The sequence below is a fragment of the Notamacropus eugenii genome, chromosome 1 (assembly GCF_028372415.1).
Source record: "Notamacropus eugenii isolate mMacEug1 chromosome 1, mMacEug1.pri_v2, whole genome shotgun sequence".
NCBI classification, from domain to species: Eukaryota; Metazoa; Chordata; class Mammalia; order Diprotodontia; family Macropodidae; genus Notamacropus; species Notamacropus eugenii.
In genome coordinates, this window is record NC_092872.1 from 344,802,590 (window position 1) to 344,818,190 (window position 15,601).

Sequence of the window (15,601 nt, forward strand, 5' to 3'; positions counted from 1 at the left end):
GGCTGTTCCACAATTTCATTCAACATTCAACAAGCACAGTGCTAAGTGCTGGGTACCCAAAGACAAAAATGAAACAATCCCTACCCCTCTGTTGGAGGAAAATAATATATACTGAGATAAAGAATTATAAAATATATGTAAAATAAATATACAGTAATTTGAGTGAGGCAGGAAGGACCACTTGAACTGAGGATTAAGGGAAGAAATTGTCAGGTACAGGGGTACACCTGGGCAGGGACAAGGAGGGAAGGGTAATGGAACGCTGTGTGCTAGGAACAACAAGAAGACCAGTTTAGCTGAGAAGCAGAGGGTATGAAGGAGATTGATGGGCAGTAAGTTTGGAAAAAGGTAAGGTTGGAGATAGAATGTGAAGTGTTTGAAATATCAAAAGGAGAAATCAACCCCCTGCTGTCTCCGAGACACACTTTACTCAGTCAGGGGGCTGATTATGAGTTTCCTCATTCAAGTGTGAGCTCCTTGAGAGTAGGAACTGTCTTTTGCCCCTTTTTTACCCCGATCATTTAGCACAGTGTTTGGCACGTACTGTGAACAGGTAGGTGGCTCAGTGGATAGAGCCTAGGCCTGGAATCAGGAAGACTCATCCTCCTGAGGTGAAATCTGGCCTCAGACACTTACTAGCTGTGTGACACCAGGCAAATCACGTAAGCCTGTTTGCCTCAGTTTCTTCTGTAAAATGAGCTGGGGAAGGAAATGGCAAACCACTTTAGTATCTTTACCAAGAAAACCTCAAATGGGATCAAGAAAAGTTGAACACAGCAGCAAGTGGCACATGGTAGGTGCTTAATAAATGTTTATTGATTGATCTCTGGTGCTTATCACAGTGTCCAGCACACTGTAAGCATATAATAAATGTTTATTGACTGAATGGAAGTTGGAAGGAGTGCTAAAGGAGAAAGATGGGGGAGGGGAATCTGACATCTCCCTCAAACAGATTACTGTTTTACTCTGGATTTGTACTGAACTGCAAAGTGGATTCATCCTGCTTCCGCCTCTCCAACACCCACATCACTAGGGATGGAGGAGTTCAGTACACTGAAGCCGATTCTATAGCTGAGAGACATTGTGATGGAGAACAGGCTGCCTGTAGAGTTCACATCTAGTGTTCTGCGATTCACGGAAACGCCTTCCTCACAACAATCTGTAATATAGGCAGGGTAACAACACCAGGACTGAAGTTTTGTACTTTCAAGTTTAATTTGATTGATTGATAGACAGACAAACATAGATCGATCGATCTGCCATCCAACTCTAACACTATATGGAATCAGGGGGCAAGGTGAGAAGTAGAAACTCCTGGTACAATGGCTTCTGTGGCCCCTGAAGGTGGCAGATACCACATTCCAGAGAAAGGTGAGTCTCTGGCACCCTCCCCCTGGGGCAACACCCCTGACTGCTGTCTCACCTTGGTCGGGAAAGTGCTGAGAAAAGATGACAAGAGAATTGTGTAGAAGTGCAGGATTCCAAAGTCTGGGGTGAAAATGAAGAATGCTGAGCAGGGTTTTCCTGGGGGCCTCTCGCCACCTTTTCCCTAAGGGCAGGCAGCTGGAAGCTCGCATCCCTGAGGGTGTCTCTCTCCCGGGCACGCCAGACTGCCTGTTGGGGGTGTGTCCGTAGCCCGCGGAGGCGGTGAGAGGGGGAGAGAGGGAGGAAGGCAGAGAGAGATGTAGCAAGCGAGCTGGGGAGGGAAAGAGGAGCTGGACTTCCCCCCTAGCCTCTAGCGCTACAACGGCCTGATTTCCCCGAAATGATGCTCTCTGCTCAGCCAATCAGCGGCGGCGCGGCTCCTCATTGGGCGGGGACCGGCTCTGCCCAGAGCGGGGGAATCCCGCTCAATGTTTAGTCTTCGCGGCCGGCTCCAGGACCGAGGCTCAGAGCGAAAGGCGCCGTCCAAGAGGTAGGAGGCCGAGAGCGAGACCGGAGCAGAATCCGTGCCACCGACTCTGCTGACTCTCCGCGGCCGGGCACCCCTGGAGCAGGGCCGGCGGGCTCCCAGATTACCCTTCGCCGCCTGAAGCCCCTGGAGCTGTCCCGCGGGAGGCGACAGCGGGCCCAGAGCTAGGCGGGCGAACACTGGGGACCAGGCGAGCTCCAGCTTTCCGAGCCAGACTTCTGCAGCGGCGGCGTGGGCCCCTGACCCAGGTAACCGGGGCCTCGAGCTCGCGATCTTCTCTGGGAGAGCTGGGCCTCAGCCCGACCGTGTCCGCAGCCCCATCCCTCCTCCCTCGCCCCTGGAAGGAGCGCTGGGACAGAAAGTAGCAGATCGGTGGAGGTCTGTGGCTGGGGGCTGACCCGTTGGGGAGGGGGAGGGGCGCGCTCCCAGCTAGGCGCCCCTGTCATTGCCTCTGCTCGAGCCTCGGGCGTCTCTTTCCGCACACCAGGAAGTAAAGACCATTAAAAAAAAAAAGACAGGAGAGCAGAGCCGGGGTCCGCGCTGCCGCAGAGCCGAGTTGTAACGTGTGGTCGGGGCTGCTGTGGATGCACCGTGCTCGCAGGGCTGGGTGCCGAGCCGGGCTGGGTGCTGAGCCGGGCTGGGTGCCGAGCCGCGCAGGGGGCTGAGCCGGGCTGGGTGCCGAGCCGCGCAGGGGGCTGAGCCGGGCTGGGTGCTGAGCCGCGCTGGGTGCCGAGCCGGGCTGGGTGCTGAGCCGGGCTGGGTGCCGAGCCGGGCTGGGGGCTGAGCCCCGAGCCGGGCTGGGTGCCGAGCCGCGCAGGGGGCTGAGCCGGGCTGGGGGCTGAGCCCCGAGCCGGGCTGGGTGCCGAGCCGCGCAGGGGGCTGAGCCGGGCTGGGGGCTGAGCCGGGCTGGGTGCTGAGCCGCGCTGGGTGCCGAGCCGGGCTGGGTGCCGAGCCGGGCTGGGTGCTGAGCCGCGCTGGGTGCCGAGCCGGGCTGGGTGCTGAGCCGGGCTGGGTGCCGAGCCGCGCAGGGGGCTGAGCCGGGCTGGGTGCCGAGCCGCGCAGGGGGCTGAGCCGGGCTGGGTGCCGAGCCGCGCAGGGGGCTGAGCCGGGCTGGGGGCTGAGCCCCGAGCCGGGCTGGGTGCTGAGCCGCGCTGGGTGCCGAGCCGCGCTGCTGCTCGCCTCTGCTCTGCCTGAGGAGCTTGGCCTTGGGAGGGCGTTTGAGGACAAGCAGCCCGGAGGGAGGGGGTGCTAGCTGCCCACGGAGAGGAAAGGCCGGGACGCGCTGACCCTCCCTCCACCCAACCATTTCCCTTCCCAAGTCCTCAGGCCAGAAAGCCTTGGGCTTTTGGTCCCTGATCCTGGGATCATTTGGCCCCGGCCGAAGAGTGGTGATATCTGGCCGCTTCTCAGAGCAGACGCCGCTGTGAAACTACCCAACCCCAGGAGCACTGGGTCATTACCCCAGGGCACCCAGAGGGTATTAGGAACCACTGGGAGCCTGTGTTGCACGTGCCCCCAAGAGGCCAACCGAGGGCCCGCCTGCCCATCCCCCTGATTCTGGGAAGAATGGCCCAGTTGCTGACTAGTCTACAACTTTCAGAAAACCCAGCTCAAAGCCACCTGTCCCCGCGAAGCAAGTGTATAGGCTCAAACTCCCGTGACCCCATGCCAGGACGCTGGGGGCACATTGTCCTTGCAGGGAAAGGTCTGGGGGACTAGTTGCTCGACGAACTGTAGCCCCAAAACAGCCGTGGGAGGGGCTTCCTGGAGGAAGCAGGGAAGGTTAATTCGCTGGGAGGCCGAGCTCCTCCTTAGAACAGGGGGGGTGTGGGGGGATAGGGGTTGCAGAGACTGGATAGTTAACGCTCTGCAGGATGGCAGGCAGATCAAGAAAGCTGCTTTTTGAGCAGTTGCAGCAGTTTAGTAAATGTTGAAGTCTTCCCTCTCAAAATAGGGAGGAAAATCTCTGGCTGCCCAAAGTGATTAGTTTGGTTAATAACACAGTGGAGAGAGGGTGGACTGTTCATCTCTGTGCTGATAATTCATAGCTGGAGATACTTTTCTTGGCAACAGGTGGCCTAGAAAATGAAGGCCCCGCCTTTACAAAGAATTTTCTATCAGTGAAAAAAGACAGGCTGGGCATTTGAACATAAAAGTGGCTCTTAATCTCGTGTTCTACAAAATTCTCAATTTATTTCCTGCCCTTCTTTGGCTCACATGCCTTTGGGCTGTTTGTGAGAAGGGAAGAACTTAGAACTAGAAATGTTTGTGCACTGTGTTAAGGATGCCCTCTTGCCTTAACTGTCTTCACTATGCATGCATCAGCCTTGTAGCTGCATATGTGTCTCCCTGTGTTTGTGGGATGGAGGTGGATGCGTAGAGCAGTTATTTCCTTCAGCACTTAAACCTCAGCCTTTCTCTTGGCTTCACAGACAACATGCCCATTGCCAGAATGCGCATGAGACCCTGGCTAGAGATGCAGATTAATTCCAACCAAATCCCAGGCCTGACCTGGATTAACAAGGTGAGAGCCCCACCTGGTTTTTTTTCATGTTTTATGAACTAAAGATCCAAATGGAACTGGGAGAGGAAAGAGTTTAGGAGGCAGAAGAATGTGCTTTTCCAGGCCCGATTGTGTATGGAGTATGCTATAAGTGTGCAAGGCACTTTTCTTGACTTTTAGGACGCAAGGGCACTCCCATCTCCCCTGTTTTAGCAGACAAGACCCACGTCTATGAGTAACCAACAACTTCCAATGGTGCCCATTTCCAGCGTTCTGAGCTCCTCAAACTGGCCTTAGCCACTGCAGAATCCCATCCTTGATGCCAGAGATAGACAAAGAACACTTTCTGACTGAGAGTTATAAGGAATAAACAGCCAGCCAGAAGTGATTCTACCTTTAGGACCAGGAATGAGCCTTTAATCAGTTACTTAGCTCTTTCCTAATGCAGGAGAATAATAATAACTTGTATATTCCTTTCTGGACCTGTGATGAAATTCCCTCTACAACACAAGTCAGCAATTGGTGCAGTTTACATAATCTTTAATTTAAGGGAGCTTCCTGGGACATTAGGGGATTACAAGATCTAGTCAGGATCTCACAACCAGAGGGAATACTTGCACATAGATTGTCCTGGGTTCCCTCCCACCTGTATCTATCCACCACCCCATGCTACCTCTCATTTTGTATTTTTTACTTTTCAAAATTGTCACATACACCATTTCATTTGATTGTCATAAACTCCTCAGAGATAGGTACCCTTATTTTATAGATAAGGGAACTCAAGTCCAGAGAGTTGAAGCAACGTGCTTAGAGTTTGATAATGAGTTAACAGCAGAGCCTCAACTCTAACTTGGGTCTCTTACTCTTTAATCAGTTGTGGGGTGTAAGGGGATCTGTCAGTTTAGGAAACAATATTGAGGATTCCCGTGCTCAGAGGAGGACCCTGTCTCAAAAGAATGCATCGTCACTTATCCTCTGCTTAGAGCAGACTGTGTAGACAAAGCCCAGAGCCAGGGTCAGAGGTTGCCCTTCAAGGGCAGGGTAGTTTTGCAGTGAACATAACATACATGCTGAGAAACATGTGAATACTTTCTTCCTCGCCAAATAGTATCAAGTCCTAGCATGCCATGGGGTTCTAGTTGGGGAGAGATGAAATGTCCTATCATGATCAGCTTCACATTTGATACTTGACACAAATTTCTTGCCCCTTGTTTTGTTATTCGATAGCTTCAACCGTAGTCTATATACTTGACCTTTACATATTACTGCCTCTTGGTGACTTTTGGATATACACGGAGGTACAGTTTTATATTCATCCTGAGCTCTGCTTTAAACTTCAGGAAGAGATGACTTTCCAGATCCCATGGAAGCATGCAGCAAAGCACGGCTGGGACATCAACAAGGATGCCTGTCTTTTTCGGAGCTGGGCCATTCACACAGGTAGGTAGGTGCCATGTCTGGAGCTGGGCCTTCAGCATGGGAAACCTCAGCAGTGCGTAGAATGGAATTTGGAGATTCAAACGGATGGGATTTGTTTAAAATGCTCAGAGTTAGTTCTAGTCAAAGAGGGTACTGTTTCTCTTTGCTTTGAGTCCTTCATCAGGGTCCCTTGTCACTGCTAATCTTGGAGAAAATCTCTCCTCTGACTGATCCTAATGCCCAGCTCAGTGTGGGTTTTTCTCCCATAACACAGGAACATGTAAACATGGCTTTTTTACTTCATGTTGCTGGCCAGTCACTTACTTCATGCAATTAATCAGTCAGCCAACCAGCTAAAAATTTATTGACAGCCGTCATGTTCTTGAGCTACATGATAAAAGAAGTTTTTTTTTTTTAAAAACCTGACCTGTGGCCCCTTCCTTCAGGAAATTTATAGTCTAATTGGAGAGTTAGAATGTACCCATGTAAAACAAATAGAGAATATATAAGGAAATGCCAAAGCATGGAGGCAAATATGAGCATGCCACGATGACCTAAGGTCATATAATGGTTTCCCAATAGACTGTAAGGGGCTTAGCAGACATTGCCTGTGTCAAGAATGAGCCCAAGTCTCCTCAGGGAAAACATAAGACACTCAGTGAGACATCCACTTGCCTTTTCATGATGATCCTGACATCTTCTTTTATCTTCTATAGGCCGATACAAAGCTGGGGAGAGGGAGCCAGACCCTAAAACATGGAAAGCCAATTTTCGTTGTGCCATGAATTCACTCCCTGACATAGAGGAAGTGAAGGACCAAAGCAGGAACAAGGGCAGCTCAGCTGTGAGAGTGTACCGGATGCTCCCACCTCTAACTAAGAACCAGAGAAAAGGTATGGCAGGGTGGAGGTAAAGAGGGGAAGGGCAGCTAGGATGGAGAAGGGAGGCTGCATTCAAGGAGATAGTATAGATGCTCACTTAATATGTATATTTCACAGAGAGAAAGTCCAAGTCATCCAAAGACTCCAGAAGTAAGAGCAAGAGAAAGGTAGGTATTTCCTTAAGGAGACTGTCTGGTTGGTGACATATGGGAAGTGGGAGGAGATCAATGTTAGGCAGGGGCCTGAATCTCTTCTGTTCTTGGCAGTCATATTCAGAATCCAGCCCTGACACCCAGTCAGAAGGACTTGGCAGCTTGACTCTCCCTGATGACCACAGTGGATACACAGCACAAGTTTATGTGGAACAGGACACAGAGGTGGAAAGCTCTTCGGTCTCATTGGGTAAGTCAGTGAACATGTGTGCATCACTGCCATGTGAGGGTCTCCCTGCTCCTTGTGGCCCTAAGGATGGGACTGACTGACTTACAGAGCTCAGTATCCTATGGTACCTCAGCTAGAAGGGATCTTAGTCTAACCTCCTGATTTTACAGAGTTAAATAGACAGAGGTAGGACAAGAACTCAGCTCTTTTTCAAGACCACTGTTACTGAGGGAGGGGTCTGAAAGCTCTTTTTAGTGCTTAGCTCTTTGTTAGCCAAGTTTATCTATTTATTTTTGGATTTAAAAGATCCTGGAGGCACCCTGGAGCTGGTAGGAATTTAAACATTGTGCCCTACCCTAGGCACTTCACGCATTGTGGTCACCAGTCACCTTTATGGTTCAAGTCACATGGTTTTCAGTGGATTCAGAACTTACCTGTGTCATATTTCTGTAGCTCAGGACAGGAGACTCTAGAGGTCTTAGTGGATTCCAAGCTCAGTATGAGTTCTAAGCATGATATAGTGGCCACATTAGGGCAGGAATAGCTTCCAGGAATAAAGAAGGAATGTCCCCCTGTACTCTGCCTTGGTCCAGCCACACCTAGAGTGCTCTGTATTGTTCTGGGCACTACAGTGGAGGACGTCAGTAATCTAGTTAGCATCTGGAGGAAGATAACTAGGATGACAGATAGTCCTGGAGTCTGTGCCACGTAAGAATGGATAGAAAGAACCTGTGATATTCAGCCTGGAGTAATGAATACTCAAAGGACATGATTCCTGTTTTCAAGTATTTGAAAGACTGTCACATGAAAGAGGGATTAGCCTTGTTCTATTTGGCCCTAGAGGTCAGAACCAGGAGCAATGGCTAGAAATTTTACAGAGCTTGCAGTTAGAGAATACTGTTCAGCAATGTAATGAATAGGCTGCCAAGGGAAGTAGACATTTTGGAGGTCTTCAAGCAGAGGTGAGATAGACCATTTGCCAGATGTGCTTTAGTGCAGACCTGTACAACTTGGCATTTAGGTAGAGTCCAAAATTAAAATAGGCTCAGCTTTTTCAGGCCACAGGTAGGATTTTTAGCAGCTCACTTTCCAAGTAAAGGTAACTAGAGACAGACTGTTGGTTGCCGTGGGTCATGTGTGAAATGTCAGGCCCTCCAAAATCCTTTGGTAGGCTGCATGTTGTGCAGGCCTACTTTAGTGGGAATTCTTTTTCAGTTACGGGTTGGTCTCATTGCCTGCTGAGATCCCTTCCAATGCTAAGATTATCTGAGTCTGTTGAATGGGAAGAGCTGTGACCTTTTACATAAATCTGAAGTTCTGATTGCTGGCTCTTAACCATTCCCCAGATCTCTCCTCCTGTGATGTCAGCAGCACCCTCCCTGACTGGCAAATCTCAATGGATATCATCCCTGATAGCACCAATGACATGTACCCTTTCCAGGTGTCACCAATGCCTTCCAGTTCTGATGGTTTGTATCTGTCTCCTGGGACCCATACAACTACTCCTAGCCTTGACCACCCGCAGCATGTTAGCATTCCCATTTTCTGCAAAGCTCTTCCAGAAGGTTTCCTGGAGTGTCCCAATAGCTAGCATTTCCTCCTCCGTGGGAAGCTTCAGAGATAGGCAAGGAAGAAATGAGGCAGCAGAGATACCTGGCATTACAGGCCAGGTGTGGACTACAGTGGGCATAGGAAGGAGGGAGAGGACGTGATAAAGAAGCCTAGTTTGATGGGATTACTGGTAGCACTGGAAAAGGTTTGGTTTAGGAGGGAGGCAGTTTGTTTCCCTGGTTTCTCTGTAGGCTGTCACTGGTACATCCCTCTTCCAATATGGAGAAGATGGGGTAGGAACAATGACTGACTTCCAGGAATCTGGAAGGCCGGAAACAGCTGACTGCCCAGACTAGTCTCCCGAGCAAGGATTCTGTTTCCAGTAGTCCAGTCAGTGTAGCCTGTGAGCTCTCTGACGGTGAGGAGGCTGGTGTGTGCAGTAGGATGTAGGAAGGGTTTGGTGGGGCTGGCTTCCCAAGAAGAGTGCAGAAATGACTCAACAACCACCTTTTCTCTACCCTTTACCACAAAACATCAGCAACGGACGAGGAGGAGGAGGAAAAACTACCTGAGGATATCATTAAGGTAAAAACCCCTTTTCTGCTTTTATGATCAGCTTTAAGGAAGTGGCAGTTTGTTAGTCACGGGTAAAAAAACAAAACAAACAAAAAACAAGGAAGCCTCTTGAAAAAAAAATGGCAGGTGCTAGTTGGTTACCACAGAGATGGAGGCACACAAATTACTACAGGAATGCTCCATCTCTTTGTCTAACTGCAAAGAGGCTCAGTATTGTGGGGACATTATAGAAACGACAGAACATCTCAGTTACATTCCTATGGCTAATCTAACCTACTCTGAGGGTCACATCTCATGCTGAGTCCTTAGCCAGCTTTTTCCACATTAGTGGGCATTGAGGGAATGTAGGCTAATGCTTAGTTGTGGCCCTTGGAATGCCAGATTATAGCTCTTCTTGCCTGCAAAAAACTTGTGCACCTATTTATGTTTCCCTAAAGAAAAATTTCATTCAGAACATTAAATGGCTAGCTTGTTCAAAACACTGAGGCATCAGGCTAGTGACTAGAGTGTTAGATTTGAAATCCAAAAGTCCTGGGTTTGAATCCTGCCTCACACACTTGGGAGCTGTGTGTCCTTAAACAGGTCACTTAACTTCTCTGATCTTCTGGTTCGTCATCTGTGAAATGGAAATAATAACAGCACCTACTTCACAGAGTCATTTCAAAGTTCAAAAAGAGATAAGGCACATAAGGGAGTTTGTAAAATTTAAAGCACTACATGAACATGAGTTGTTACTGCTAGATGTTGAGTTTACAACCAGAGATAAGATATAGAATTTCAGTCTAGTGAAGAAAAAAGAGACACACACACACACACACACACACACACACACATATATAATGATAGCATAAGAGAGTGTGAGAAAAGTTCATACAATGGGAAATTATTGGGATGGTAGATAGAGCTGGGAGGAAATTTAGATGCCATTGTCTTGCTCCCTTTAGAACGTAGGGACTATATCAGCTTTGAGCTGAGGGTAGTCAGGGAGTGAGGGCAGGATTCCCAGAGGAAGGAGCAGCTAAGTGAGGTCTGGAAGGAAAAGAAGAGCTTGAGTGGATGGAGGTTGGAGTTAGGTCAGGGAGTATTTTCAAAGCATGGTTGTGCCTTTCAGCCATGGAATGCATGGAAACCAGAGCAAGCAAGACGTTGAGAATGTCTAGAGACGAGTTACTCAGTTTGGCCACTTTATAGATAAGAACATGTGAAGCAGATGAAATAAGGCTGAGAGGTGGTTGGAGTCAGATTAGGGAAGAATTTGAAAGGCTCTGGAGTTTAAAATTTCCTTGGTAAGCAATGGGGAGAAGCACTGAAGGATTCTGAGTTGTGAAGAGTTATATAATCAGAGCAGGTAAAGGCACGAAAGTTAGAATGAGAAGAGGCCAACCAGGAAGCTATTACAGTAGTCCAGGGGAGAGAATATGCAGACTAAACTAGGGTAGTTGCAGTTAAGTAGAAAGCAGAGGCCAGGTGCAGAAGATATTGCGAAGATCAAAACCTTGACAGCTGAACAGATTAATAGAATGAGGAGCAGGAAAAAGTCCAGAAAGGCCTCAGTTCAAATCTTGATTTTTGTCACTTGTTATCTGTGACCCTGAGCAAGTCACTCCTCTTTGGGTTTCGGTTTCCCCATCTGGAAAATGAAGGGTTGGCCTAGATGAACTAAAGTCCTTTCCAACCCCTGACATTATGACGTGGAGATTAACTCTAGGCTCTTGGTGGAGCACAGTGGAAAGGATGCCATGGAGAAAAAGGATAATGTGTTAAAGAGTTAGTAAGCCTAGGGTCAGGGTAGTGAGCTGACCATTTAGGTTTTTGCCATAAGGTAAGGCCCCTTATGCACTAGGCCTCAAAAGCTGAGTTTGAGGCCACAGCATTGGTCCTGGGCAGTGGTCCCTTCTCAGGGGCACTTTGATTTGTCAAGGGGATTATGGGGAAATAAGAACACAGGATAACTAACCCCTTCTTTCCTTATTCCTTCCAGCTAATAGAACAATCAGAGTGGCAGCAGACCAATATCGATGGTAAAGGGTATCTGCTTAATGAACTAGGTACCCCGCCTATCTACAGTAACTTCAACTTAAAGGAAGAGGAGAGTGACATGGATGGATCAGGAGGTAGGAAGAACCATGGGCTCAGAGTTCTGTGGAGGAAGGGAAGCCCCCAAGGAGAGGAAGAAGCTTCAGAGTTGTGTCACCTTGGGCAAGTCATTGAACCTCTGGCTCTCAGTTTCCTCGTCCAAAGATAGAGATAATGAGATTTGTATTCACGACTTTCAAGATCACATCTTTTCCTTTGTCTCCACTCACCCAGACACCATCCAAGTGGAGGCCCTCATCATCTGTTGCCTGGAAACCTAACTAGTTTCCCTGCCTGCTGTCCCTCATCCTCTGCAGAGTGTTTTCCTTAAAGTGCAGGCTACTTCCCTACTCAGTAACTTCCAGTAGTTCCCCATCTCTCTGAGTTGCAGATAGAAATTCTTCTGTTGGCATTCAAAGCGTTTCACAGCCTGGCCCCTACTTAGCTTTCCTTACTCCACATTATTCCCCTATACTCTGTTGGCCAGCCATACTATCCTCATCATCCCTCAGCACTCCCATCTCCTATTGTCATTTCTTCTCATTGGCTGTTCCTCATGGCCCGGAAAGCACTGGTTCCTCTCGTGCACCTCTTAGAATTTCTTCTTTCCTTGGAGCCTTCCCCCATCCTCCCAACTGCTAGTGCTTTCCCTACCCACTCTTTAGCATTTAACTGGTCTGACTCCCCTGAAGGTAAATGCCCTCAGGGCAGGCGTTGTTTAACTTTTGCCCTTATGTTCCTGGTATCCAACACTGTGTCTGGCACATAGTACTTAATGAAACTTGTTGATTGAGTGATTAAGTGAGATAACTGAGATGCTTTATAACTAAAGATGGTCAAAAGTATGAGGTATTATTAGTCTCAAAGAGTAACTGAAGAAAAACATCCCCAATTCTAAACCCCTTCAGAGCATGAACATGAGCATGAACATGAACACGTTTCTAACATCGGCAGATTAAGGAATAGCTCTGTTTCTTATCCCTTGAAATGCCCCTAAAATCAGAAAAGCTTTCCCAGAAGCTCCCTCACCCATTGGCATGTAAGCTTGGGCAAAAAAATACAGAATTCACATAGAGAAACATATATCTCCTTCTCATCTCTATTTCTACTGAGTACATTTGGGTCATAGATCTAAACCCTTCTGGAACCCATGGAACAGTAGCCAAGGGTCTGGGAGCCTTCCCTTTTCCAGTGATGTAGGTAAAAGAGGCCATTGGGATGCCTCTTAAATTTGCAAGTCTTGCAATTTTTTGTCCATCTAGCCTATGTTTGACAAATCTCACACTTCCTTTCTCATTTTCTTCCAGAGGTTATTGAGTTGAATTTACATCGACCCTTCACAGAACTGAGTTGGATGGACACCCTGCTGACACCTGTCAGACAGCCCAACATCCAGGCTATTTCCTGTGGGCAGTAACCATGTCCTCTGCCCTGGTAAGCCCATAGGGCAGTGTTTTGGTGGCTGGTGAAGACAGTCCTTTTACTGGATAGCTCCAAGAAACCTATGGTCAGAAGAGGGCTGGACCTGCCCCCTAAGAAGACTGGTATCAGGATTTTCAATGCATGGCAGAAAGACAATGAAGGCAGGGGCTGCAACTCTATTTCTACTCATTAGTTTCCCACTTTGTAAGCTCCCAACTGCTATATTCTGGGCTGTTCCTTTGAGATACAGTGGCTGTGAGGTCTGGGCAAACTCCTGATTTGGTGAAGGGAGGGAAGGATCAGTTCAGTAAGGCCTCTTAATGCCCCCGTGCTGAACAAGATGAGTTCAGCAAGAACCACTGGTGACAGTCATTTGCACTAAAAAATGACCTTATTTCATAATCATTTGCACTAAATGAGCCCTTTCCCCTAAAGACCCTTGGGCTGGCGTGTAAATGTTTTAAGGCCAGTGAAATGTGAAGGAAAAATGAATCACATACAATGTAACTTCCTCCAGATTTTCTGTTAGAGGAAGCCCTCTCCTGACTCCTAGTTCACATTGGCTGTGAATAGTTTTTCCTCACAGAGCTGTGTACACACTATTTTCCCCTCAAATCTTCTTGACCATCTACATTTATTTATACTGTCCCTTGAGGAAGTACAGTGCTTAAGGAGAGAAGTGAATGTGCCTGGGCTTTAAAATCTGAAGTACCATCCATTATGAAGTCATGTATGTGATCCTATGTAAATATGTAAATATGTGAATTTGTTTTTATTAAAAAATGTTTACAGAGGAATCCTCTGAGTATGGCCCTTTTTGTGGAAATGTATCAGAAAATGGAGATGAGGATAATTTATGCTTTATAGTCAACATTTATTAAACCCTTTCTATGTGCCAGGCATATGCTGTCCCTGCTGTCAAGGAGCTCATGGTCTGATGGGGGAGGCAAGAAGCAAACAACTATGTATTTAAAAGATATATACAGGATAAATTGGAGGTGATAAACAAAGGGAAGGCATTAGAATTAAGGTTGGGAAAGTGGGATTTTAACGGGTCCTTGAAGGAAGCCAGGAGGTGGAGGTGAGGAGAGAAGTGCACAGGCATGGGGGACATCAGGGAAAAGTCAGGGAGATGGTATGTCATGTGAGGGGCAGCAAGGAAGGCCAGCATCCCTGGAATGCAAAGCACATGCAGGGAAAGGCAAGAAGGGGTCAGGTTGGGAAGGGCTTTAAAAGGTAAACAGGATTTTATGTTTGATCCTGGAAGCAGTCAGGAACCAGTAGCGTTAAGCTGAGTCGGAAGTGATATGTTCAGACCTGTGCTTCAGGGAAATTCCTGGCAGCTTAGTAGACAAGGGACTGGAGTGGGGAGAGACTTGAGGAAAGTAGTGTGGAGTGATGAAAGCCTGCAGCAGGGCAATGGCTCACAGGAGAGAAGGGGTGTGTGTGTGTGTGTGTGTGTGTGTGTGTGTGTGTGTGTGTGTGTGTGTGTGTGTGTGTGTGTGTGTGTGTGTGTGTGTGTGTGTGTGTGTGTGTGTGATACATGACATGAAGGTGGGCTTGACAAGACTTGCCAAATACATGGATATTGAGAGTGAGGGAGAATGATAATTAGGTTTTAAGTCGGACTGACTGGGAGGATAGTGGTGCTCTCAACAGTAAAAGGAGGTTCAAAAGAGATGAGAAGATTTGGAGGAAATGATAATGAGTTCTGTTTTGAGAATGTTGACTTTAACATGTCTACAAGACATCAAGTTCAAGATGCCTGGTAGGCATTTAGAGATGAGAGACTAGAGGTAAAGAGAGAGGTTAGGGCTGGATAAGTAGATCTTAGCATTATCTGCACAGATGATTAATGCTGATGAACTCATTCTCAATTTCTTGCCCAATTCTTACCTTAAGGATTCATGGTAACATGTACTTGGGGGGAAAAATGAACGGAAATAGAAAATATCCCCCTTCTCTTTTCAAGGGAAAGAATGTATAGTGGGGCATTCAATTTAGTAAACATTTATATGTAATGCAGTGCTAGGCATTGGCTATACATAAAGATAAAATGAAATTACACGGAAATAAGACCTCAAGAAGCTTGTAATCTAACATGTACACAAGGAAGAATGTTGTTATAAGAGCAAAGAAGAGGCCTAGCCAAAGTACATTGAAAAACTATAGAAATCTTTTTTGGAGGAGGTTCAGGCAAAAGGGAGGGCTTCATGGAGGTAATATCAGAGCTAGAATTTGATGGATTTTAACTGGAAGAAATGAAGGAGGAGGCAGAGGAATAGATAACTCTTCTAAGCATGAATAAAGACATGGAAGAGAGCAAAACAAGAAATGGGGCAGAGTGTAGATTAGTCTAGACTTAACTGGAACCTAGTTCTTACTAGGAACTCTGAAATGAGGGCTGCCACAGGACTGAACTGAAGGATTCCTGACTTTCAGGTACTGGTTCCTTTGATTCAAGTGGATCTAAGATCTCCTCAATGTAGGTATTCCCTTCAGGCATACAGGTTGCCACCCATCTGTACCAGCCCATCCTGTGTGACTCTTGTCCATGTTCCTCCACAATTTTCTCATGGGAAGTTCACCCAAAGTGCATTCTTATGTCTTCTTGACACCACAACTATGATAACACTGGTGAATGTAAACTGCCCAGTATTTGACCCTCTTTTCCCTCACATACGTGGGCCATCTTTGATGACATCCTTTACTCTGCCACTCCAAAATCCTTGGTTGTAACATTGCCATCTGATCACACCCACTGTGCATTTCTCCATTCCCTTTTGGGTGGTTTTCAATTTCAGTTCTCAAGAGGCTGAGTGTTCCATGACTCGGGGCCACACAAAAACTGGGGACAGTAGACAGGGTCTACATATCATT

The 15,601-nt window shown here is 47.5% G+C and overlaps 1 protein-coding gene across 1 annotated transcript; it reads left to right on the forward strand.

Annotated features, from left to right (window-relative positions):
• The first annotated feature begins 2,020 nt into the window (after positions 1-2,020).
• Positions 2,021-13,518, forward strand: IRF1 (interferon regulatory factor 1). Its single transcript, XM_072630000.1, has 10 exons — positions 2,021-2,160; positions 4,345-4,436; positions 5,756-5,855; positions 6,551-6,727; positions 6,833-6,882; positions 6,982-7,117; positions 8,443-8,565; positions 9,186-9,232; positions 11,205-11,337; positions 12,607-13,518. The coding sequence occupies exons 2-10, from the start codon at positions 4,350-4,352 to the stop codon at positions 12,714-12,716; spliced, it is 963 nt and encodes a 320-aa protein (XP_072486101.1). The 5' UTR covers positions 2,021-2,160; positions 4,345-4,349; the 3' UTR covers positions 12,717-13,518.
• The last annotated feature ends 2,083 nt before the right edge of the window (positions 13,519-15,601 follow it).

Bases quoted from the DNA above. Each gene is read 5' to 3' on its own strand.
- IRF1 (XM_072630000.1), top strand. From the start codon at position 4,350: ATGCCCATTGCCAGAATGCGCATGAGACCCTGGCTAGAGATGCAGATT. The intron at 4,437-5,755 runs GTGAGAGCCCCA...TTTAAACTTCAG, and splicing joins GCCTGACCTGGATTAACAAG to GAAGAGATGACTTTCCAGAT. The intron at 7,118-8,442 runs GTAAGTCAGTGA...ACCATTCCCCAG, and splicing joins AAGCTCTTCGGTCTCATTGG to ATCTCTCCTCCTGTGATGTC.